This window comes from Drosophila suzukii, chromosome 3 (assembly GCF_043229965.1).
Source record: "Drosophila suzukii chromosome 3, CBGP_Dsuzu_IsoJpt1.0, whole genome shotgun sequence".
Taxonomy (NCBI): Eukaryota; Metazoa; Arthropoda; class Insecta; order Diptera; family Drosophilidae; genus Drosophila; species Drosophila suzukii.
This window is the reverse complement of record NC_092082.1, coordinates 68,749,508-68,772,904: the sequence shown is the minus strand read 5'-3', so window position 1 is coordinate 68,772,904 and position 23,397 is coordinate 68,749,508. Positions and strand designations below refer to the sequence as shown.

Genomic DNA, 23,397 nt, shown 5'->3' with positions numbered 1-23,397 from the left:
ATAAACGCCGGCCCATTAGCATTTTTTATGCATTAATGACAAGCCACAAAAATGGACACATCGTCATGCATATGAATGAGCAAAGGAGGCGCAGGATACCTATCAATGTGTGAATGTGTGGGGGGAATGGCTGTATCTGCAGGATACACGTAGGTGTGTGGATGTGGCCATCCCGTACGCGACAATAGACACTAAAACTCATCAAGGGAGCGAAGGATAAAAAGGGTCGAGCGTTCGGAATCGGAAGCTGGATGAAAGGATACCCTGCATGCGGACTAATTGAACTGGCTTGCAATTGATTGCTGTCATATTGGTGTGCAAATATTATTGATTGGCAGTTGAACTTAAAACTTAAAATCCCCCTTGCCTATATTAAAACCATTTGTAACCTTTCGTAACATTAGATTTTTTTTAGAACCCTTTAAAATACATTTTTATATACCCCTTTGAATGCTTAGTTAAATTTTCTATAAACACAACACTATTACAATTTTGGAATATTCAAATTGTAGCATACTTTTAGACACATTTTCGAAAATAATAATTTTGTTTCAATAATTTCCCACCTATTGAATATTTATAAATCCATTAACCTTATAACATTCTATGAAATTCCAAAATACAAACATAAGGTACACAGATTTAAGTACCCCTTTGAATGCATAGTTTTATTTTCTATAAACACATTATTAAATTTTGGAACATAAAAATTGTAGCATACTTTTAGACACCTTTGCGAAAATACTATTGTTGCTACAATAATTTCCCACATATTGAATATTTATAGATCCATAAATCACAGTTCCTGTCTAGCTTTTCCACTATTAATAAAGGATCTATAAACATTCTATAACTACCGTTTCAGAAGCACCCATTTCCGAAGCGAAATGGTTTTTCAACCAGTGTGCCGAACTCACACTTTCACGACCTGTCCGTGGCTTAATAAATTCTGGCACAAAAAAGCGCTTGAAAAAATATTTTTGACAAACTGCGCATAGATATAGATGGAGCACGCTGGAGATAGATGACGCCCGTGTTGATAAGCGCTCCCAATTGCGGATGTTTTGAATAATCGATGCTTCCTGCCTGCCATGAATACGTGTGTGTGTGATTTTCCTCGTCCTGGACTTTTCGAGTGTGTGTGTGTGTGTTTGCCGGGCCCTAGTTTATTTTCCTTTCTATGGCAAACGACGCTTTTTTATGCCCCAGCCTCGCTGATTTTTTCACATAAATTTCAATTTTGAATCGCTAGCATTCTGCATTCATATGCAAAATTTCGCTTCTCGTCTGCGCATTTTTATTTGCCAATTAAAAACAGCCGCAGGCCCCGTCGTCCTCCAGGATCTCCCGATCCGCAATTGCCTGCCTGCTGCTGCTGCAGCAGCGAATTTAAATACAAATTGTTTGCAGTTTCTTCTATTTGGCCGGCTGGGCTGGAGCACCAGCACCTGCAGCTGCAGCGGACAAAAGGCAAAGCCAATTGCAGGGTGTTGCATTTAAATTGCACATTGAACTTTGACATTCCGATAGCACTGCGGCAGAAGAGGAAGAGCAGCGGCGCAGCTGCCGAAGATAGGATTAGGCAGCTGCAGCTCCTCCCAGCTATCCTATCTTCCAGTTTGCCAGTCTATAAGGGGGCAGCGCAATTTATTGGCCAAATATGCAAGCGAATCGAACTGCAGCTAAATGCAAGCAAAATGTCAGCCATTCAGGGGTTAAGAATGCCAGAAACACACACTCCCACTGCCACAGAGCTCCAAAAAAACAGTGGAGCCTCAACGAATCTTATTTTCTAGTATCACTATATAATATTTGTTATTATTACATTTAAGATTGCTTAGTTTTCCCTTAGAAATTTTAGGAACACCCCTATAAACACTAAAAACTAACTCTGTTCTAATTTTTTATCAATTTCAATTTATTAAATTAAAACAAAAATTAAAAATGATATAAAATATTTCTTGTGCAATATTCAGTACTTAAAAAACAATAGATATATCATCTTTCATATATCAAATTTACCTTATTATTTTTGTAGTATTACTTATTCAACTTCCACTGTACTTGTAACGTTTGCCGGGGCACGTGTTGTTAGCTTACGTTACTGATTGCGTCATGAAATATTGAAAGATTGTTAGGCAAATTGTCGAAGGGTTGGTCGGGGGGTGTCTGCTGTTTCTATGGCATTCAACTCGCAAATCATTCAAGGCCATTCCAGAAACCTGAAAAGGTCACCGCAAATTACTGGGAGTTCGAGTAATTTCGTTTTCAATAGGGCATACAAAAATAAACTTGACGTGGTAAACTGCCGTTCTAGAAAAGGTCATGAACTTTATTGGTGGGTTTTCCACAAGTTTGTTATCAGGAAATATAACACTTTATTGAAAGTCAAGAGGTACATTGCTAAATATAAAAGGGAAAATGTAAAAAACCATTTATTTGGACTGTTTTTTAAAGGATAAAGTAAAATGAGTTAAAATAATAATCAGAGTTTTCATTTTTTAAATACCTTAAAGCATAAGTAGAGTAGCTTTAGAAAGTCCTATTTAAACTGAGGCAGAAATCGCTTTGTAGTATGCACATTCAAATGGATATCGATACGTACACCCTGTTGTGCACACGCATTCAAATGGGTATTCAATTCAGGTCACTTGCCGTCCAGGATCCCGAGAATTTCCCCGGGGGCGGGGATGGGCGGCATTGATTTGATTTGATTTCAATTTCGGGCCACTTTAAATTGTCTTAACCCAAACACAGGAGCAAAAACTAGATAGATATAGGCAGATAGGGCCAGGGACCTTTTGTGGCAAACAGGGCCAAATAAATTAAGTAGCTTAGCAAGACAAAAGGCTGACGAAGAATGGTCATTGAGGCAAACGGTTAAGCTGCTTAAAATCAGGACCCCTAAAATATTCCTCTCCACCCATCAAACTAAGCCCTTGGCAAAACTGTGGAAATTGGGGGAAAAACTAAAATAATATTAGGCGCGGGGGGGTTGACAATCTCCCTTCAAGTGGAAGCAGCTGCTTGATTGATTGATTGATTTAAATTAAAGGCATTAAGTGGTTGGCCGGACGTTGAATTTAATCGATCAAGGACACCAAGGAGGAGCGGCACAATTTCCCAATTGAAAATTGCTTTATGTGCGCCTTCAGCTGCTTAACTTCATCGTAATGTCATTGTCGAGCCCCTGGACGACCAGGACACTTCACTACAGCTCAGTTCATATTATGTCCTCGTATTTTATGACACAAACAGGCGGCGCCTGAATTTACGTGGCTCCTCAGGGCACCGTTTCCGGCTCCTGCCCTTTTCCTTCGGCATACCAAATAAACCAACAAATCAATTTGCCAGGTGCCAGGACACCGACGTCAGGAGCTACGCTTAGCTTTATTTCACTCTTGGCCGAGATTTATGAGCCAAGGGCGCGTGAGCTGGAAAAAAAGCATCGGAGCAAGCCGAAAGATGAAGATGGTAGTGTGGGTAGCCAGCAAATTGTTTTTGTCTTTCCTTGCGATTTTTTTTTTTTTTTTTTTTTGCCCAGCCTGGGGAAAGAAAAAGGACAGTTCTCCTTTAGCTTTTGCTGACCAGTCAGCATTTATTATTTATAATAGTCGACGGCTCGCCTTTTTTGCCTGGCAACCTTTCCTAATAGATGGCACCAATCCTCGAGCCCAGGCCCGATCCCTTCCCCAATCCCAGCAGGAAGTTCCAATCCCTGGCCAATCCACCACCCACCAGAGCACTTTGTGCCACATTCAATTGCTTTACCGGTTTGTTCCTAGCCCGGTTTCTTCTGCCGGTATTGCTATCAGTAAACATTTTATTGTCACACACTTGGCACAAATGGGACATCGCCGGCTGCCTCGGCCCCTGTCTCCAGGAAAACCCATCCCCAATCTCCCATTCCCCATCCAAGTCGCAATCCCTGGCTCGTAGATCTCGGCTCTTATACGGCAATCACGGCTGCAAACAGTCAACAATGAGATTTGTTTTTGGTTTAAGAGTCTAAGAGCTTTTCAATGCAATCTGCAATAGTCAAAGGTAATACAGGAATCAAGTGAGTGCTGTAATGGTTTTCTATTCTCTGCAAAGAATTCGATAAAATATGGTAGCTAATAAAAATGTAACAGGAATGTTTGGGATATTGCTGGTGCTGATAAAGGAAAAGCTGCAAAATTAGTTTTACTAAAAAATGAATCATTCCAAAAGTCCAACTTTAGGAAATTCCTCTAACGTTTTAGTAAAATTCTTAACCCACTACGCGGAATTCCAGAACCAACATTGTTTATTTATCGTTTTTAATTCGCTTGCTTTTTATTCATTTTCCACCCGCCCATCGATTTCCTGCCAACGTTTTTTGTGATATTTTCCTGATTTTCCGATTATTGTTGCTGGCTCATTCCACCAAAAACCCCGAGTTGGCTTACCTTTCTTCCTTTTTTCATGGTCTGTTAAGCCTTTTCGGTCATTTGACTTATTGGTTTTTGCGATGCCCCCAGTGGCGAGGCGAAAAAGAGATTGTAGTCCCAGAGATTCGGTATAATGCAATGGGGGCCAGGTGGGTGGACTGTACTTGGTGGGAAATGCGTTTATACGGGGCCCTGGGGCTGCAGTGGATCGGGCAAACAGCCCGCCCACTAACCACCCACCCACTCACATGGAAGGGGTGGCGTCTGTTTGTCTTGGCCACTTCCCACGGCCACGTGTCCCACCCGATTGTGTGTCCGTGTTTGGCCATACACAAAGATAGCCCGGCTCCAAGGAAAAGGTCGCCATGGCGTCCAGGCACCAACACCACATTGTGGAGGAAAATATGTGTTGCACAAAAGAAATTGGCGAGTGACTGCAACAAACAACGTATCAGGTTACACTCTCTGTTTATAGTCACGAGCTGTTTGCCATACAAATTTGTATATCATTCGAATTGATATAAATAATACAGCTCACATGTCCGCAGACAGGCTAGACTTGTATATATTTATGGAAATGTGATTTGCGGTGCATATTTGTCTTGGAAAATTTGAGATATTTCCTTCTTTCATTGTTGTGTGAATCGCTTTACGAATGGCAATAAAATTGTGTATCACATTATATTGCTTTATGTGGATTAAGGAAAGGAATATCGCTCTATTAAAGATCAAATAAATGGCTAAATGAGCTAAATGAAGTTGAAATAGGACATCTAATGACAAACCATAAAAGTGTTAACGAAAATATTTATAAATATAAAAAATCAATGAAAGCCAAAGAAAGGTCTAACCAATGTCTTGAAAATGTAAAGGAATAAAGTTAAGAACTAACCCCTATAAAAGGGTAACTAATAAGCGTGCTGCGAAGAAAACGTAAAAATTTACAACCTGGCTTGGACTATTCCATTTATAAAACAGACCCTCTCAAAGTGCAAAACTTTTTTCCTTACTCTGCTTCCCTTTTTCCCCTGGTCAGTGCAAATTTCGTATAAAATATGAAGAAAATTTTGATTGTATAATTTAATTAGTTTCAGCACTCAGACTGCGAACTGCGGTGGGGAAACTCCATAAATAACCCATTAAGTGGCCGCGGAAACTTTATCTGCCATCGATGGTAATCATCCCAGTTAACCGGAGCTGGGAAGCTGGGGAGCTGGGGAGCCGGGACTTCAGTCCATTTGAGTGGCTTCGTTCAATTTCAAACTGTTGTGGGCAATTATTGTAAGTTTTTCGCTTGCCATTCCATCTGTTCTCAATTTCGCTTTAAGTGCTGCCGCTGCCACGCCTTGTTTTCAATTAAATGAACACGCCCCCATTCTACCCACCCATCCAGTAGTCGTTGGTTTCATTATTACCGAGTTGCCAAATACAAACAAGCCAGAAAACAGAGCAAAAACAAAGAAAGCGTAAAATCCATGAAAATTGTTGCCGCAATATTGAAAACGCGCCGTATTTGGGTCTCCGTCCCCCCAAAAGTAGCCCACTCCACGAGCACCCCCTACAAATTGAGCAACAAATCCACCCGCTACCACCCACTTTTTGGAAAAGCAAGAAAAACAATCGGCAGCAGATTAAGTTCATGCCATGCTGCAGTTACATTTTCAGCTACAAAATCTTCCAACCCCACTTTTCATATTCATTTTTGCACATTTTGTGTTATATGTGGGCCAAAACAAATGTTGCCCGAAACCGATTTTCACCCGGGTAACCGGGGAAACTGGGAAAAACCCATTCGGAGCATCCTTTCAGAGACTCTTTTCTTTTGCTCTTTTCAGGATCATTGGCAGCGGGTTCGGAATCGTTTGGGGGCGTTAGCTGGGCAAACGTTGCGAAAATATGTCACAACATTTGTTACACATTTTCGGGTCAATTTTGTATTGCATCTGGGGATCTAGGGACGGGGGACGTTCTACTCTCTGCATAAGCCGGGCAACCCACATGATCCGAAATCTTGTCACAGCTGCCAGCAACTGCCTTTCCTTGGAAAACCCCACCCACATCCCAAAGCCCCTACCCGAACCCCGAGCCATTCCTTTCCCACTTTTGTGTCATTGACACTAGTCTTTCGGTGCTTTCAATTAAAATCCATTCAGCTGTAAAATCGTAAACAGTTTTGTGCAGGGAATAGAACGGCACACCCCTGGGTCTGCTGATAATGGTGATGAGAAAACTATTTTGTCACTCTTAAAAATACATTGCTATCGAGTGCTGCAAAATAAGAATAAACAAAGTGGAGCTTCTGCAACTTCAATAACGGACTTTTAATTGAAAATGTTTTAGAGTTAAGATTGAATTCAAAAAATGGCAAATGGTAGTAGAAATTTAGATTTGCGTAAACAAAATAATGATGAAAAAGCTTTTCCTTCTTGATTAAATCAGAGCAAATCGTTCTTGATATTGCCTATTTAAATATGCTGCCTTTCTAGCTCTGAAAATGTCATTTGGTTGGGGAGACCTGCGTGACAATTCAGTATGCCGGACCCATTGGCTTTTTACTTACTGGGTATCAACACGCGAGGCAGGCTGAATAACTGCAAATTAATTATGCACAACAAACAGATGACCCCCAACCGGCGAACACCGATTCGAGCGGCAGGAACAACAATATACATTCACCATGTTCTATGGCGCAGCACAACAACGTAAAATCCCAGCGTCCGTTGTCCGGCTGTCCAGTAATTGTTGCTTTAATTGTTGTGCAATCCCCCAAACCCAAACCCAAACTCAAGCCCCCAGCTCAGAGACCCAAGACCCCACCCCAAAAAGCCGTCACGAATCAGCATAGGCTAAGGCAAAAAGGGGATGGAATGATCTGGGGCCGCTTCGCCGATGTCGACCGCAAATTAATTTACAACGTAAACTGCAAAATTGAAAATTATGTTGTAATTACTCAATTCTGACGTTTTTCCCATTGACCCAAATTTATGGGGCCGTGCACCACCGACCCACTCATAAGCCACCCACACACTTGCAATGTACATATATTCAACACAAGAGTTGAAGGCGCTTCCTTGTGGACGCTTCTTGGCTTTGCTTGCGGATTTGATGGCACTGCAAGAAATCGTCCTTCTAATAATAATATGTTACCATCTTTATTTTCCTAATTTTAAACATTAAAACATCCAAAAAAGAATTCTTAAGCCAAATACCCTACTAAATATTATGAAATATCTCAAATAAAAGTATGAAATGAATCTAAATTTCATCGAAAATGCATTAAGAAGATTTAAATCATTAAAATGTCACAAATATATATAATGTTCACTTAAATCTTACGACCTTTTGAGGAAAACCCTAACCAAATATTCTAAAACATCTTAAAACATAAGGATGTAACATAATACTTTGTATAGAACTAAACTGTCTTTAAACAAAATGGCAAATATAGACCCAGTAATCAAACAAATATTTAAGGATAGTTTTACAAAAAAACTTAAAAATTATTTAATAATTTATAAATAATATAATAATTATTATATTCTGACCTTAGAACACCCTATTCCTCCAAGTGTGAGCTCCTGTTCATGTCTGGCCTCAACCTTTGTGCCAATTTAAATGCGTAATTATAACGAGTGCCAGAGAGCAGTTAGAGTCCGTTCTGGCCTGCATATTAATTACGTTCACGGCGCCGCACAAAAGCGGAGCAATGAAAGGGGAGGAAATCTTGGCAGGACCAAAGCAGACAATAGGAATTTTAATCAAGGATCAGCGTGCTCGAATTTATTTAAAGGTGGGCCATCTGAGGCCCCCACCCATAGAATGGCCCCCTTTCTTGGCCCCTTGGCGCTTTGGTTGGTAATCTGGTCAGCGTGTTTCAGGCATACCACGAATGCCTTTCGCTTCGTCCCCCTCTCCGCCCCACAAATCCTGGCCAATTGTGTGAGGCTCCGTGAAGAGGGGACAAATAAAGGCTAATTAAGAGCGGAATGACAGGGCGAAGAAATGGGTTTTCATTGTTACTGCCACGCAACAACCAATAGTTGGCAGAAACTCACGATCTGGAGAGGTTGGACCTGGATTGGGTCCGTAACTGGAGTTGGCTTCTCTGCCGCCAGATCTTCAGTTGTTTCCGTAGTGTAGCGGTTATCACGTGTGCTTCACACGCACAAGGTCCCCGGTTCGAACCCGGGCGGGAACAGTCGAATAATTTTTTATTTTGACTAATGAATTATTTATTCCTTTCCGTTTTCTTGGATTTGCAAAGTATACAACAGTCAATTCCTACAGAAAACAGGGGAACTGTTAAATGTTTTGCATTTGGCAGTCAGAAATTAGCATCTACTTGACTTGCATCAGTTTGGTAAAATTAAATAATAGTTGCAGCAATAGCTTTAATATATATTTAAGCTTCATATAAGTCAATGTTTTGCCAAAGACCTTTCTTCATAAAACATACCAGTTTTTCTATTAAGTAATCGCCTAGGGCTAAAAATAGAAAGTCGACTTTATTATCGCGCGTGTTGGGCCTTAAACCGATCGTTTCCAAGCGTTTCCGTAGTGTAGCGGTTATCACGTGTGCTTCACACGCACAAGGTCCCCGGTTCGAACCCGGGCGGGAACAGATCAAATTTTTTTTTTATACTAAATCGTTTATTTCTTACTATTTTTTTGCTTTGCATAAATTTTGAACTATATTTGCATTGGGTAAGTGCTTAAATGTTAAGCTTTTAAATAAACTTTTTTTAAGCAACTAACTATACAGCGTTATAAATTTCTAAACTTAAATGCCGAAGAAAACTTTAAAAATAATAAACGGGCGGTAAATTATGTAAGTCGGTATCTGTTTACCATTGTAAGTTGAAACAATTGGTTTGCGTGTGTGTATTTCTTTAGGTGTATTTGGAAAAAGTTGACCACTTAGCTCTAGTTGGCTTTTTTGCCGCCGATTTTTCAACTGTTTCCGTAGTGTAGCGGTTATCACGTGTGCTTCACACGCACAAGGTCCCCGGTTCGAACCCGGGCGGGAACAATATGAATTTTTTTAATATTCGATTTCATATTTATTGGCTTTTATTTTATTTTTGATATTGTAGAACTAGATTTTGAATATTATTTCCATCTCAGTACAAGGTTATGTTGATTTATTTTTTATAAAACACTCAAATTAAATAAATCAATTTAAATAATTATCCGCAAAGGAATTACACAGCATTATAATTGGCTGTTTAATGAATTTTTTCAATTTGCAATGACCTTAGTGCCCTAACAAAACATTACAAATAATTGCTTTACTGATAGATAGATTGACTGCCGCCTACACAATTACAAGCATATTTTAAATTGACAGAAAATAAATTATCTTTACAATGAATTATCCAGACAGCTCTGAACCCAATATATACATTTGTGTTTAAAAAGTATAATTTTTTATCAATGCGCTGTAATAAAGTGATATTTTTATGTGTTTAAAGTAGACTCCTCTAAAACTCTGGAAATATTAACATAGGTAAGTTAACAGTAGCATAAAGCTTTCATACCGGCTTAACATATCAAATGTATGCTAAAGCTTAAAGTTTTTGATTTTACACTATCCAACAAAGATTAACTTGAATAACAAAGCGAATAGTCTCGAAATTAAAATATGACACTTTCAAAAGACAAATTTAACCCATTTTTACTTCAAGCATGACTCAGCTTTTGAAAAACCTTGACCCTTTTGACCCTTAGTCATCAATGAATCACTCTCTTTTGCCCTCACTCTTTTTGCATAGGAGAGAGTTGTTCTCTTATTTTCAGGTACTTACCACGCGCTTGTCCAACAAAAGCTCCGCATAAACAAAACACTCTGAGCTTTCGGGTCCACGGTTAGAAGCAGTAACAATGTCAAATTGGCGATTATCAGCGGTAATTGTACAATATTATGATTTATAAGAGTTGTATATCTTCACAGCAAGTACAGGTTGTAATTCAATCACACAGAATTCGGTGGGGTAGCCGATCTTTTTTAGTTATTAGTAACACATTGCCGGTTGGAGGGAAAAATTCGCGTCCGTCAGCTGTGAAAGCTTATTGCCAACTGAGTGTTATTGGATAGAGTTTTCAAGAGCAGGGAAGAGATACAGAAAGAGAGGACCGGCATCGCCAGAGAACCTTATGCAATTGCTCACGTTTGTTTACCAAGTGTTTCCCCGTAAGTGATAAAAAAAAGTATGGATGAATGAAGCTATCAATTTAGTCACATCCCATTGATAGTTTCCAGAATTTGATAGGCTTACCATAATCGCAATGACACTATGATAACGCACGTTTATATATAAACTACCTCCCACTATTTCATTTTCTATCGTAATCAAAAAAATTACAAGCCAAATCTTTATGGTATGACGCACCTACACGGCGACCCACTCGTACTGAATCGATTTCCATTGTTTATCCAATTTCAGTTAGCTATGGATCATTGGGTTCTGTTTGCGTAATCGGTTTTCATGGCCGATAAAGCGCTCTAAAATATATAAAAACTGGAAATAACTAAAACCAATGGTTCTCATGTAATTCCCACTAAATACGTACTCACGATCTAGCAATACAAAAATGGAAATCATACTTTTTAACATGTTTCGCTCTAGTATAACCTTCATCAACATAGTATTTTTCACACAGTTTATTTATCAAAATTAAATATTAATAATTTAGTCAACAAATGCCATTCATCATAGCAATGGGATGCGGTTAATAAATAGGGCACTGCACATAGAACAGGAACGGGAGGGGGCTGGGTCATTAAGAGTACATAGACTAGTGCGTACCTAAACCTAGGCTACAGTTACGGCTAAGGTGGTTAGGATCAGGATCAAGAGGGTGATCAGTCCTTCGTGTGATCGCGTATCCAGTCCAGATATTCAGTGACACGAGTGTAGACACCTGGAAAAGGTATACCAATTTAGCACTACTATGTCAAAGGGCATTTCTGTAAAGTATCTTACCTGGATAGCCAGGTTCGCCACACTTGTTGCCAAAGGAAACCACTCCCAGTTGAACCCAGTGGGAGTCGTATCGCATCATCAGAGGACCGCCAGAGTCGCCCTAAGAATTGATAGAAAGTTAGGATCCTCTCTAGATGGAAACCTCCCCACTAACACACCTGACATGCATCCACTCCGCCATCAGAGTAGCCTGCGCAAACAAAGTTCTCGTTGATGGGCTGGAAGTAACTGCGATCGCAGTCCTCGTTCCGCCAAATGGGCAATTCCGCCTGCCGCTGGCTGGTGGACTCCTTGCCACCGTAGTATGTGGTTCCCCAACCCACGACGGTGGCCCTACGTCCAGGGAGTCGTTCTTTGGGCGGCATACGCACTCCCTTTGGCAGGCACACGGGAATCACATACTTGGATTTCCTCACCGGCTTGTCCAGAACCAAAATGGCAATGTCGTTGTAGAAGCCAATGCGGGAGAAGCTGTAATATAAAAGATTTTATAATAAAGTTATACTATATTATAAAAAAAGACCATAACCCACCGCTCATGAGTGCGCACTTCCTTGACGGCAAAGGTCACGGGATCAGAGGGTTCGGCATCCGTGGAGAGATCTATGTCACCCAATCGTACCGTAAACTGACGGGCAGCGAATCTGAAAGGAATCAGGAATTAGTACATTATATAATATAATGACCTCCTATATCTTACGGTTTTTGTCGCGAATCCCTGGTACAATGCGCCGCAGTAAGGATATACTTGGTACCAATTAGAGAACCACCGCACCAGAACTCCGTTCGCTTGGGTCCATGGAGAAAGATGGCCGCCATCCAGGGCCACTGGCCATTCGGGGCCTCCACTCCGCCCACAATCCTGCCCGTGGAGTACTCCTGCTGGCCGCACTCATCGGGATCCACGATATTATTGCCGATCTCCTCCAGACCCTCGGGCTCCAGTGGCACCTCAGTGGTGGTGGTCGTCGTGGTGGTTGGAGGTTTCTTCTGGGGAATGAGCACTAGACCCGAAGTGGGTCTCGTGGTGGGTCTAACAGTGGTCTTCTTGGTGGGCTGCTGCGTGGTGCTCGTAGTGGTTGTGGGTCGGGTAGTCAACTTTAGGGGTTTCTGGGTGGTCAGAACAGTGGACGATGCGGAAATGGGGCAACACACACCCGGCACATAGAGGCTCTTGAAGCAGAGGGATTCCCTCAAGCTGCTGAGATTGAGCAGCAAAGCTGGACAACTACTGAGATCCTCACAGCGACCCCTTCTTCCACTCGGCGTCTTGCAGTAGTTCTCCACATCCTTGCCGGTTCCTGCGTCATCACTAGCCTCCGCCAATTGGTCAAAAGGAGCCTCTATGGGATCTATGGGAGTCTCTGTTGTGGTGGTGGTTGTAGTTCTTGGAGTGGTGGGTATCTTGATCTTCTGCTGCGATTGCTGAACAGATCCCTGAACCACTGGGATTGGTAGTCCTTCTTCACTGGGCTTCTTCACCTTCTGCTTGTTCTTGTTCTTCTTCTTTTTCTTCTTCAGCTTGAGCTCTTTGTTCTCCACAAACATGGGCGCAGAATCATCGGTACCAATTCTCTTGGTGGCCACTTGGATAACACTCAGATTGGCAGGCTTTCCAGCTGGCAGCAAACTATTGGCAGAGAGTGTGATGGGCAGAGGATCCATCAGTTTGTCGGAGACTCCTGGAAGTGGTTCCGATTTGCCCAGAGAAGCAGGAGTAGAAGAGGGGGCCAACTCAGTGGTGCTGGAAGCACTGACAGTTGAGCCAAAGGATCCATCCGACTTGCTCTGATCCTCACTCTTCTCAACCCCCTCCGTTTTGGCCTGATCCTGACCTCCCCGCGTGATGTCCACCAGCATGTGACCCACATGATTGAGGGCTCCCAAAGTCTCCGAGATGCGATTGAAGGTGGACTGTGAGAGCAGGCGAGGCAGGGACTCGTTGCTGCCCTCCGACTGCTCCTCATCGCTGTCGTAGTACTCGCTGGATCCCTCCACATCGTCCTCATCCTCGTAGGTGGAGCTGGACTGACTGCTGCTGCTGCCACTACTGCTCGAACCCTGGCTCAGACCCAGATCCTCGTTCAACTGGCGACCCAGTCGGCGGTCGTGCAGATGCGGCTGAAAGAAAGACGCTGCCTTAAGGGTTAAAGTTATGAATGTCCGTGCACAGCGTACCGCATCTTGATCTCACTTACCGTCGTTGGTCAAATGGAGAGGCTGCTCCTCATCGTTGGGGTCATCCGATTGCCCTCGAGCTGGCAGAAACGTTGCCAAAGAGAGTGCTGCAAAAAAAAGGAAACAAATTAGTACAATTAGGATACAATTTAAAAATATTTGTATCAATTCTACATTTTAGTACAAATTTAACATTAATAAAATTCCTTTAAAACATTTACTTTTTATATTTTATAGACAAACAAAAAACCATCTGTAGTTTTGCAAGCCAATTAATCAAATTACATTTCTTAGACATTTATTTATTCCTTAACCCGTAACAAATTCAATTAATAATATTAAGTGAATTTTAATTAAACTAAAATATTAAATACATGAAAATAAGATCCAAATAGTATCAGGCTATTGTTCTCCCCACGCAGAAATTTACTTGATTTTAGTCCATTTTACTAATATTTTGGAAAATAAACATGGGTTTTAAAATGTGTCTGCCATTACGAAAATGGTCTTAAAATGGGCTTTGGTTCATAAGTACGGCTATAAAAATTATATATACTATTTGTTGGGTGGGCGGAACGTAACTCTAAAGAATTCAGATAAGAGAGCTTTATAGATAAATTATTGATTTTACTTGATAACAACAATTTGCTTTATATTTATTTTGATTATGACCTGAAAATGTTCCTAAGTCTGTAAATTACAATCAACATTTTACATGGTTTCTTTTTGGAGTGGACGACGCCTTCTGTATTCTTCTCCACCTCTAACAAAATAAGTCAAGATATATTTTTAATGCCACTGCTTTATGCACTTGCAGTCGCTTTAGGGTTATGAAACGCACTGTTGGTAGCAATATGGTTAAATAGATGGAAAGCAGGAAGCACTGGAGATCCGCGAAGTTCCAACTGACCCAACTCTTTTCAAACCGAACAAAGCCCTATGCAAAGTCTCTCGCTGTCTTCGCCGGTTGAATAATGTCACAAATTGGCATTACGCATCTGCGGACCGCCCCCGCCCCCGCCCCACCTCCCTTGTCCCTTGAATGAGAAAGTATGTCGTTGTTCAACTGAAGCATTTAATGTTTATTTAGTTTTGTGTTTATTTTGCTTGGCTGCCGTTACATAATCTCTCTTCGTTTGGCTTGGTTTGCTTGAGGTTTTTTTTTTAATTTTTTGGTGGGCTTGTCTCTTAATGACTTGACATTTTTCTGGTGGAGAAGATCTCCCCGATGAGGAACTTCCTCCCGGGCGATTCTTTATGTAAGTTAGCGCGCCCCAAGGTCGCCAAAAGATTTCACCTCGCAGCGCAGGAAAACAAAATTGATTATCTCTGAGTGATTTGGGTTAAGCTGCTACAGTTTCGGTTTTATTTCGCCTTTTTCTGCTTTATTTTGATTTTCTGGTTTTGCTTTTATGCCAGATTCGAATGCGGCTCATTAACATTTTTCGAGGTGTGCACTGCAACTTTGCCACTTTCACTTGGAATAAAATTGCCCACACCAAATGGCAATGCTTTAGTTTTGTTGCTGCTCGCCCCAACACAATGAAATATTGGCCAATTATAGGGCTTATATAGAAATGATTTCTTGGGAAAAGTGAATGCCCCGGAGGCCCTAGACAGACTAAGCACATTCGCTATGGATACTTGTGATCTCTTTTCGGTTCATTGTTGGCCGGGCTTTTGTGCATTTTGACCCAAAAAGATGTCACACATTCCGTTCAAAGATAAAAAGTGAAAATGCCCTTAAAAATTCTAAGATGGGGTGACAAAAATTAACCTTGTATTGAAATATTTGTTGGAAATCGTTAAAAAACTTTATAAATCTATAAAAGGTTTGACTTTAAATACTCTTGAAATCTAAATCAACTATAATAGATTTGACTCCGAAAACATTATCTTAAAAAATAAGTATTATTTTCTGATTGAATCGTAAACAAAATAAAATAAAAAATAAAAACAAAATAAAATACAAAATAAACATAAAAAATACTTTACAAAAAGTGATTTTACATATGTCGTAATATTTCAGATCAATTTTGTATTTCATATCTATAAACAATGTTTAAAGCAATTTAAATCTCTACTTCACTTTCATTATAAACTCACTAAAAAAGTCTCCCAAATGAGGGTAAATCCTCCAATTCCCTAAAACCTTACATATAAATTCGATGCCTAATCCGATCAAGAAAAACCCAGGAATTTTGTAAGCTCCCGCCGAGCAATTTTCCGGTAATTGCACGGCAAACGAAAGTGAAAATCCCCAAGAAAGCAGTTGAGATGTCAACGCTGGAAAATTACAAACTAATCCCCCCGCAGAGGAGGCCAAAGGGGGATCGAAAGAAACGCACAGCAGCTGCATTAACTTCCGAAGCAGAAGAAATAACATAAAATTGAACACTTCATGGTCAGGCGATCGGCAAAACCGCCTGGAGTTTTGGCACCGGCAACGGCCAAAAACGACCAACCGGCCAACAAATAGCGGCGTTGACAAGTTTTTCAATTTTTTTGTTGTTGCATAATAGATGGTCAAGCCTGGCGTTGCGGTAATACCAAGAAACACGTACACTTGGTTACTCTTCGGGCCAGGGGAGATCTCCGATTGGCCTTGGTGTTCGCATCTATGTGATTTGCATGCCAGCTGGTTTTTAATTTTTGTGTTTTTTTAAATCTTTCTCTGACGTCACCGAGCGGAAGTTTTATTGGCAGCGGCGGGCAAAGAAAGTTGCAAGCCACCTCACGTTGCACGAATCTTGACGATGACAACCACAATCACACAAAAAACAACCAAAATCATCAGCTGCATTCGGACTTTGGTCGGATGCGCAAGTTCGTTGCCTAAGTCTTTTGTTTTCCTTTGTGGCCCTTTTTTGCGCAGCCCATTAGCACAAATTAACCATAAGCAAAACATGTATTGTTACCAAATGATTTTTGGAATGCCAAAACTAGGTTAATTTTCTGCTAATTTCGTATCCAAATATTGTTATTTTGTATGTTTTTTTAATACCAACCCAGGCAGAGCAGAAACACCTTCGCTTGCATCTTGCCGAACCTCAACTTGAAATGCAGTTTCCGTTTTCAGTTCACAAAGCCGCTAAACATTTGCCGAAAAATGTGGTAGTTTCGTTCACTTTTTGTTTACTATTATTTAACACACTCGACGAAAGGCGACCCGCGATGACGAACCCAACGAAAACGGCTCTGAACGAAAATGAAAGTGTTAAAAAGTGTTAAGCCGCGGCGACGTTTTTTTTCGGTTTCGTTATCTCGGCTTAGCTGAACCACAATTTAGCCTTGGTTTAAACTTTTACGAGCTGCCAATTGCTTTAATTGAATTTTGTAATATTTATTTTTATTACGCCCCGCTCCGATTGCGAAACTGCTGTGAAAAGTGCACGAATTTCACTTTTATATGCCCTGCTCGAGTTAAACAAGGTGTTTTCTTGGCGGATCACACAACGATCTCCAATTGCAGTTGGGTTTATGGCTTATGATCGGCTTATTTTCGGGCCTTTTAAAGGGTTTTTTCTCGAAGTTGGAGCGGAGTGCGGCCTGCTTCCGTGTGCCGTTGCTGCCCGAGTTCGACTGAAATTGAAACTGAAACTGCAAAAGCCGAAGACAACCTCACACCAGCGGCAACAACATAACATTTTGTGGCGTCGTTGTCAGGCAGCTTTGGCCTTTAAAGTTGTTGTTGTCGATGGAGCATTTCGTTTCGTTTTCGTTTCGGCTTTTAAAGGGGGGTCTTGGGAAAAAGGGGGGGAACTTAAGAGCCGCCACGGTAGCCGTGAGGTTGTCAGCTGGATTTTTACTTTCTTCAGTCTCTGGGCATTGTCAGTGCCAGAGGTGAGACTTTGAGCAAGCACTCAGAGAGCCGCCTTAATTGGTGGCATTTCTTCAATTAATAATAAAAATTAATTTGACCAACTTAGCCATCTTGCGTTCCTTGAAAAGAGCAACTCATTGAACCCCCAGCCAAGGCAATTTGCATTGAGCACCCACACATAATGGTCATAACCTCAGGTATTCCCCAGTCCCAAATAAACACTGAATTTGCGCAACCTTAGCTTGTTTTTCCGCTCTCGAAGCCTCTGCCAATGCAATCCACCAATCCACTTCGATCGAGTACTGGGCCCGTGTTTAGTGTGGTTTTCGGGTGAATCATACTGTGGTTTCCCCAAAACGAAGCGAACTCTTTGGCCTGGCCTACTTCAAATGCAAATGGTTTAGCCGTAAAACATACATATTCACATCAAACATATGATTGATCATCGAACAATAAAAAGGAGAAACCCAAAAAAAAAATTAATAAAATTTTAAGTGGAAATAAGGCTGTGGTAAATAATTACAAGGTTTTAGGATTAATTTATATCTTTTATAGATCTACCATCTCTTCCATATTTTCCATCTAGTTGTCTTCATCTTATCTTTATTTTTCAACCCTATATCATCTTTGCTTGGGCGTCACTAACGACCGTGAAAAGGCAAAAGTGTGGAGCGTGTGACCAACATTATTAATTGGGTATTCATAAGACTACTCCTCTACACCCTGCGGCAGTTTGACAACTCCGAACGGTAGAAACCCGAGCAAGTTCCATTGTTCCAACAATGTTGACACCTTTAAAAGAAAAAGCAGCGCGAAATAAACTTATAACTGCCTGCCACATAAAAAGAAGAAGATAGAGGTGTTAAAAAATGAATGGACTAACCAAACGGCTGAGAAATGGTTATGCGAAGTATATCGTAAATGGGGGTAACTAGCATTTGCTTAAAAAGGGGATACCATCTTAAAGCTCACGTTTAGCTTTTGCAGCTCAAAAGCTTTTATTCCACTAAGGGTTTTGGTATAAAATATTCAACCCAAAGTCCCCCATCCTTTTCTTCTGCTGTACTGAGGTCCCAACAAAAAGCTTATCCTTAAATGTCTAGATTTTAATAAAATTGTTTGTTAACTCTAAATGGTATATTCCATTTTACACTTACCAAAAAAGATATATCTTTCAAGTACCTTAACAAACCTCCCACAATTTATTTTAAATGGATTCTCTATTTATTTACAATTAAAAGCATTTGTTTGAGACATTAAATTACAATTCACTTAATCTACATCAGCTACTACGTCACTTGATTAACTTTAAGCATTTGTAGGAATTTAATAGATAATTTGTAATTTATCCTGTGTTCATATCTCCCTTTATCCTCTTTTTTATGTGGTTCAACAATCATCTATGTTTAAAATTCATTGACTTAAAGCTTGTGCGTGAAAGCTTAAGAGTAAATTTGCGATATACGTTTCGATATATGCGAACAATCAACGTTTAACACTCGGATGGAGCGCCAGAGAGAGCTAGCGAAAGTTGTATGTACAGGGCAGAAGAATTCGTAGTTCTTAGTTCTTATAGATACTCGTAGAACACGCACCAGTAGATGCCGTTCAGGCTGGCGAAGAGGGCAGGGAACAGGACGCGCGAGGATCGATCGATGTAGATGGCCCGCTTGAGCCGCTCCTGGGCGGGGGTCAGCTTGGGCTTCGGGAGTTCCGGTTCCGGTGCCGCTGGCTGCGGAGGAGGTGGCGGCGGCGCAACACCCGGGGTCAAAATTATCCGCGACTCCTGCCGCGGGATCCACGGTCCATCGGCGTCCAGTGGCGGACGAACTACACGTCTAGTGGTGGTCACAATCTGAAAAACATCGAAGTTTAAGAGTATGTTCTGAAACTTTTTTTATCGTATACATATATCAGTAAGATTTATCGAAAAATAGTTCTTAGAGATATATTTTTATAAAAAATAACAATGGCTTAAGAAAAAGCAATTGTTTATCATAATCCAAGACTTTTTAAGATGGCTCTGGTTCAAAAAATATAAGAAAATTAGGCACTATGCTATTATATAAATCGATTTTAAAAATCGGTAAAATTAACTTTGAAAAAATGTTTTTTATAGCAGTAATTTCACAGGAAATTGGAGAGAAATGTCTATAAAGCCGTGAAATTATTAAGAAATGATTTTATTTTACTTTCTTAAATATTTGACATGCATCTTGCTCCTAAACTTCGTATTTTAGACCTTTCCTCACTCCTTTAATTGTTTCTCAAATTAAAATAGTCACAAAAGCAAAATAAATTTCTACTTACCCTCCTGTTCTTGGTCATCTCATCAAAGATCTTCTCAATCTTCTCGATTTTCTCGTCGGCCAGTGGCAACATAGTGGCCTGCTGTTTGCTGGCCGTCGAATTGCTGCCCCCCGGAGGAGGCCCCTCGCCCTCCTTTTTGGGCCCATCGCCCGCCACTGGCTTAGGAGGATAGGCCATCGGCTTGGGAATGGGCGTGTCGCTCAGGACGATGTTAATCAGACAGTACTCCATGAGGGCCATGAACACGAACACCGTGCAGACGGACATGAAGGCGTCCACGGCCTTTAGATAGGAAACGGGTGGCAAGGACGACTGTGATTTCGCGTGCTGCGTAGACAGGGTGAGCAGGGAGGTGACCCCCAGGGTCACGCGAGCTGGTGCCGCCTCCGGTTTGATCCAGAAGGATACCCAGGACATGATCACGATCATGCAGGTGGGTATGTAGGTGTTGAAGACGTAGTAGACCAAACGGCGCTTGAGGGTGAACACCACCTCCAGGCAGGTGAAGTTGCCCGTGGAATAGACCTGGGTGCAGTCCGCCGTCTCGTTCCGGATGAGGGCCACCTGCGGCAGCTCGATGTTTTCGTCCACCACGAGGGGCGTAGTGGGATCCCACTGGAATATCAGGTCGTCTGTGGTGTGGGACACTAAAATAAAATGTAAATAGAACCTAAAGATGCTTCATCGTTTAGGAAATCTTACGGCTTTCCATCTGCAGCTTGCACTCCTGTGTGTCATGTGGGTAGATGGCAAAGTTCATGATGCAGGACAGTTTGAGGGTCAGCTTGACCATGTAGAGTATCGTCTTGTCCTTGTACAGCCACATGTAGTGATTGGGTATGGTCATCGTCTGAAAGGTCACCGATTTGGCGTTCTTAAAGAACGAATCCGGACGCCACATATTCTTTAACCAGTCCACCTCCAGCAATCGATACTCCTGCGTCATATTCTCCGGCAATCTCAGGCGGTGATCCTTCCAAGTCTGGGCGAAAAACACATCCGCTACATAGGTCATCGAATTCTCATCGATGGAGTCCAGACCCATCACCGTCACATGGAAGTAGACTATCGTGGGCTGGCCCTCCTTCTTGGGCGGTCTCATCTTATCGTAGCGCTTGATGTCCTCGGGAAGGATGTCGGTTATGGCCAGGCTTTGTCTGGTTTTTGGGTAAAGTTAAGATACGATATTCGGGTTGGTAGCTTTTTTTACTCACTGAAACTCTCCTTTGGCATAGTGCTTCAGGCAGATGGTGCAGATCACCAGAATAATTATTTGGACCACCATTTCTAGCTAAGCTCTTCCTGTGTCTAATTAAATTTATAAATGGTTAATTATTATTTAACATTTTAAGTAAGACATGTTACTATTTAATATATATTTTCTTAGAGATGTTAAAAAAATATTTTTAGAAATTGAATTTTTTTGGGATTATTAATAATGATGTAAAACTTTAATTCTCAAAATCTGGTCACTTTAATATGTGTAAAGAAATTCTCTGTGTCCTTCCTGACACCTATTTTCTGTTAAAATAAGTATTATTTTCACGGTTCTTCCTGACAAAAGGTCGTCGCCGAAGCAAACAACTTGAAGCGATTTCCCGGTCTGTGTCTGTGTCGCGACCTTCCACCAGGTGGAAAGGATCAAAGGCTTTCGAAGGGTCGTCCTGGCATTGACAATGCATCGAGAGCGATTGGCACGAAAATAGCAACCATTATGCCGCTTAACCAAGTAAATAAAATGGGGGACGAGACCGAAAGACAAAAAGGCAGTTGCCTTCGACAATGCCTACGCCTCGATAGCCTCGGCATTGGGAGCCCTGTAGTCCGAATCCAAATGCAGGATGGCAACCCTGGCCGCAGGACACAGACAGCAATACCTGTCGTCGTCGCAGTTGCTCGCTGCACAATACCGTCTTAATTCACAATTAAAGCCACTCGAAGGGGCGGAATGCGGTGGGCGGTGGGTGAACCGTGCCTTAAGTGGCCCATGCGCCTTTTTATGAGCCCGCGAGGATGCCACGCCCCCTGCTCCTGCCCCAGCAGCCGCCCCCATCCCACATGACGAACACGAGGAAGAAAGCGGGCAATGAAAGAATCCTGCCAATGCTGCAGAGCCCCATTAGACAAGGACAATTGCCACGGCACAAGTCTGAGGTTCTCCTTCTTCTCGGCAAATTGGGCCAACTTAAAGCATCAGCGATTTTAAATAAAAAATTCATTAATAGGCTGCAATACATTTTTTACTTTAATTGGTTGTTCGAAATATTTTAAAATTGTATTATCAATTTTCTTTTATATAAGATTTCAGATATAATGATTATTCTGAGTGAAAGTTGATAACTTTTAAAGAGGATTTTTATAAACAAAATGCTTGAGATTTTAGAAATGTCACAACTATTGAAAAATAGTTTATTAACAATCCCTATATAATGCTTTTTTTAAAGTGTTGAAAATAATTGTTTAACAAAATATTTTACAATCAAATTTAGAAGTTGATATTTTCAGTAAAAGTGTCAATTCCAATATAATTTTCAATACTTTTTACACGTGCATACCGAAATGGCGCATACAAATACTTTTTTTGTAGATTTTTTCAAGATATAGCATTGTATTTTAGAAGCCTTTGTAAAACATTTTAAAAACGTCGAAAAACTTTTTACATGCAATATTAAGTTTCGTAATATTGTAAGTGTTGTAATTTCACTTTTAAATTAAAAAAGCTTTGTATGCTATTTAGCGGATTATATTTAAATTATGTTGTTGGAAAATTTTAACAAAAACATATTAAATTTTCAAAAAAGTTTTAGAATCTTACACAGTTATTGGATGAAATCGGCGAAAACGGTTCTCTTGCAGTCAACTTGTATCCGTTCGGCTATCGAGGCTATAGATTTCTGTTGGATTTCTGGAATCTTCACAGAGATTACATAACCATCAGCTTGACGCCCCAACTGACATCTTTAAGAAACACCACTTTTTATTAACTTTCCGGAATAATTTAAAACGTTTATTGAGATGTCAAATATGAATTTTATGTTTTAATATATATTCTGCACACTTTAGCATTTAATAGTTGACTGGCTTTATTTTTTAAGATTTAGTTCTTTCCGTTTTGAACGTCTTGGCAGTTCAAACTTTCGCTGACAACTGACAGTTGGAGGCGAGCAGATTTGAATTTAAAACGTTGCCAGGCACGAGCGAAAAGTTCACCAACGAAGGATGCAGGATGCTTGACGCTGTGTTGGTATAAGTGTCCGTGCGTGTGGGTGAGTCCTTTTCCGACTGGTGGGAAAAACAAAAGTGAAAGCCGCCAGAAGAGTAGTCTTTAATATTGGGAGAACAAGGAACTATCGGCCCATGGATGTTTGTATATGCGTCTATATATAGGCCAGGCAAATATCCTTTCCCCAACCAGGGCTGCATCGCCATGGGCCCTGTGTGTTTGTCACTTAACATAATTTCCTCGAGTACTTTGGCATTGCCTCCTTTTGCCACATAATCTGCTCGGCTCTGTCGTCATCGACATTGTTGTCATCCGCCGCACCCTTCTCGCCCAGAACATGATGATGCACCGCCGGATGTGGAGGGCAGGACCTTCAATTTCGCATCATGGCAAGATGCGACATTTGTCTATCGATTCTACTCGTTTAATTCGGGGGAAAATTCTTGAATATATGTATACTGCAGTTGT

General features: G+C 41.1%; 3 protein-coding genes and 3 non-coding genes across 6 annotated transcripts in view; 3 read left to right on the top strand and 3 right to left on the bottom strand.

Moving 5' to 3' along the window:
• The window catches only part of Naam (Nicotinamide amidase), a 30,472-nt gene extending 20,002 nt beyond the window's left edge, over window positions 1–10,470 (bottom strand). Inside the window, exon 1 of the mRNA XM_036816778.3 lies at window positions 10,217–10,470. The gene's annotated coding sequence lies outside the window, so the exon portion shown is untranslated. The remainder of the gene's footprint in view (window positions 1–10,216) is intronic.
• On the top strand, window positions 8,538–8,610 carry TRNAV-CAC (transfer RNA valine (anticodon CAC)). The gene has a single exon. It is a non-coding gene; the product is annotated as a tRNA-Val (tRNA).
• On the top strand, window positions 8,961–9,033 carry TRNAV-CAC (transfer RNA valine (anticodon CAC)). Its single transcript has one exon. It is a non-coding gene; the product is annotated as a tRNA-Val (tRNA).
• Window positions 9,369–9,441, top strand: TRNAV-CAC (transfer RNA valine (anticodon CAC)). The gene has a single exon. It is a non-coding gene; the product is annotated as a tRNA-Val (tRNA).
• Window positions 10,471–11,057: 587 nt separating the features above from the next.
• Window positions 11,058–16,633, bottom strand: LOC108013967 (uncharacterized; the record flags this gene model as incomplete). The annotated part of the gene is made up of 7 exons (XM_036816948.3): window positions 11,058–11,333; window positions 11,396–11,495; window positions 11,554–11,866; window positions 11,929–12,039; window positions 12,096–13,530; window positions 13,594–13,680; window positions 16,582–16,633. Coding segments are annotated over 7 exons (2,157 nt in total), but the record flags the coding sequence as incomplete, so codon positions are not given.
• Window positions 16,634–18,603: 1,970 nt separating this feature from the next.
• ort (ora transientless) lies at window positions 18,604–22,855 on the bottom strand. Its single transcript, XM_017080211.3, has 5 exons — window positions 22,522–22,855; window positions 20,921–21,014; window positions 20,409–20,863; window positions 19,707–20,353; window positions 18,604–19,251 (listed from the first exon to the last, which is right to left on the bottom strand). The coding sequence occupies exons 2-5, from the start codon at window positions 20,989–20,991 to the stop codon at window positions 18,967–18,969; spliced, it is 1,458 nt and encodes a 485-aa protein (XP_016935700.1). The 5' UTR covers window positions 20,992–21,014; window positions 22,522–22,855; the 3' UTR covers window positions 18,604–18,966.
• Window positions 22,856–23,397: the final 542 nt, after the last annotated feature.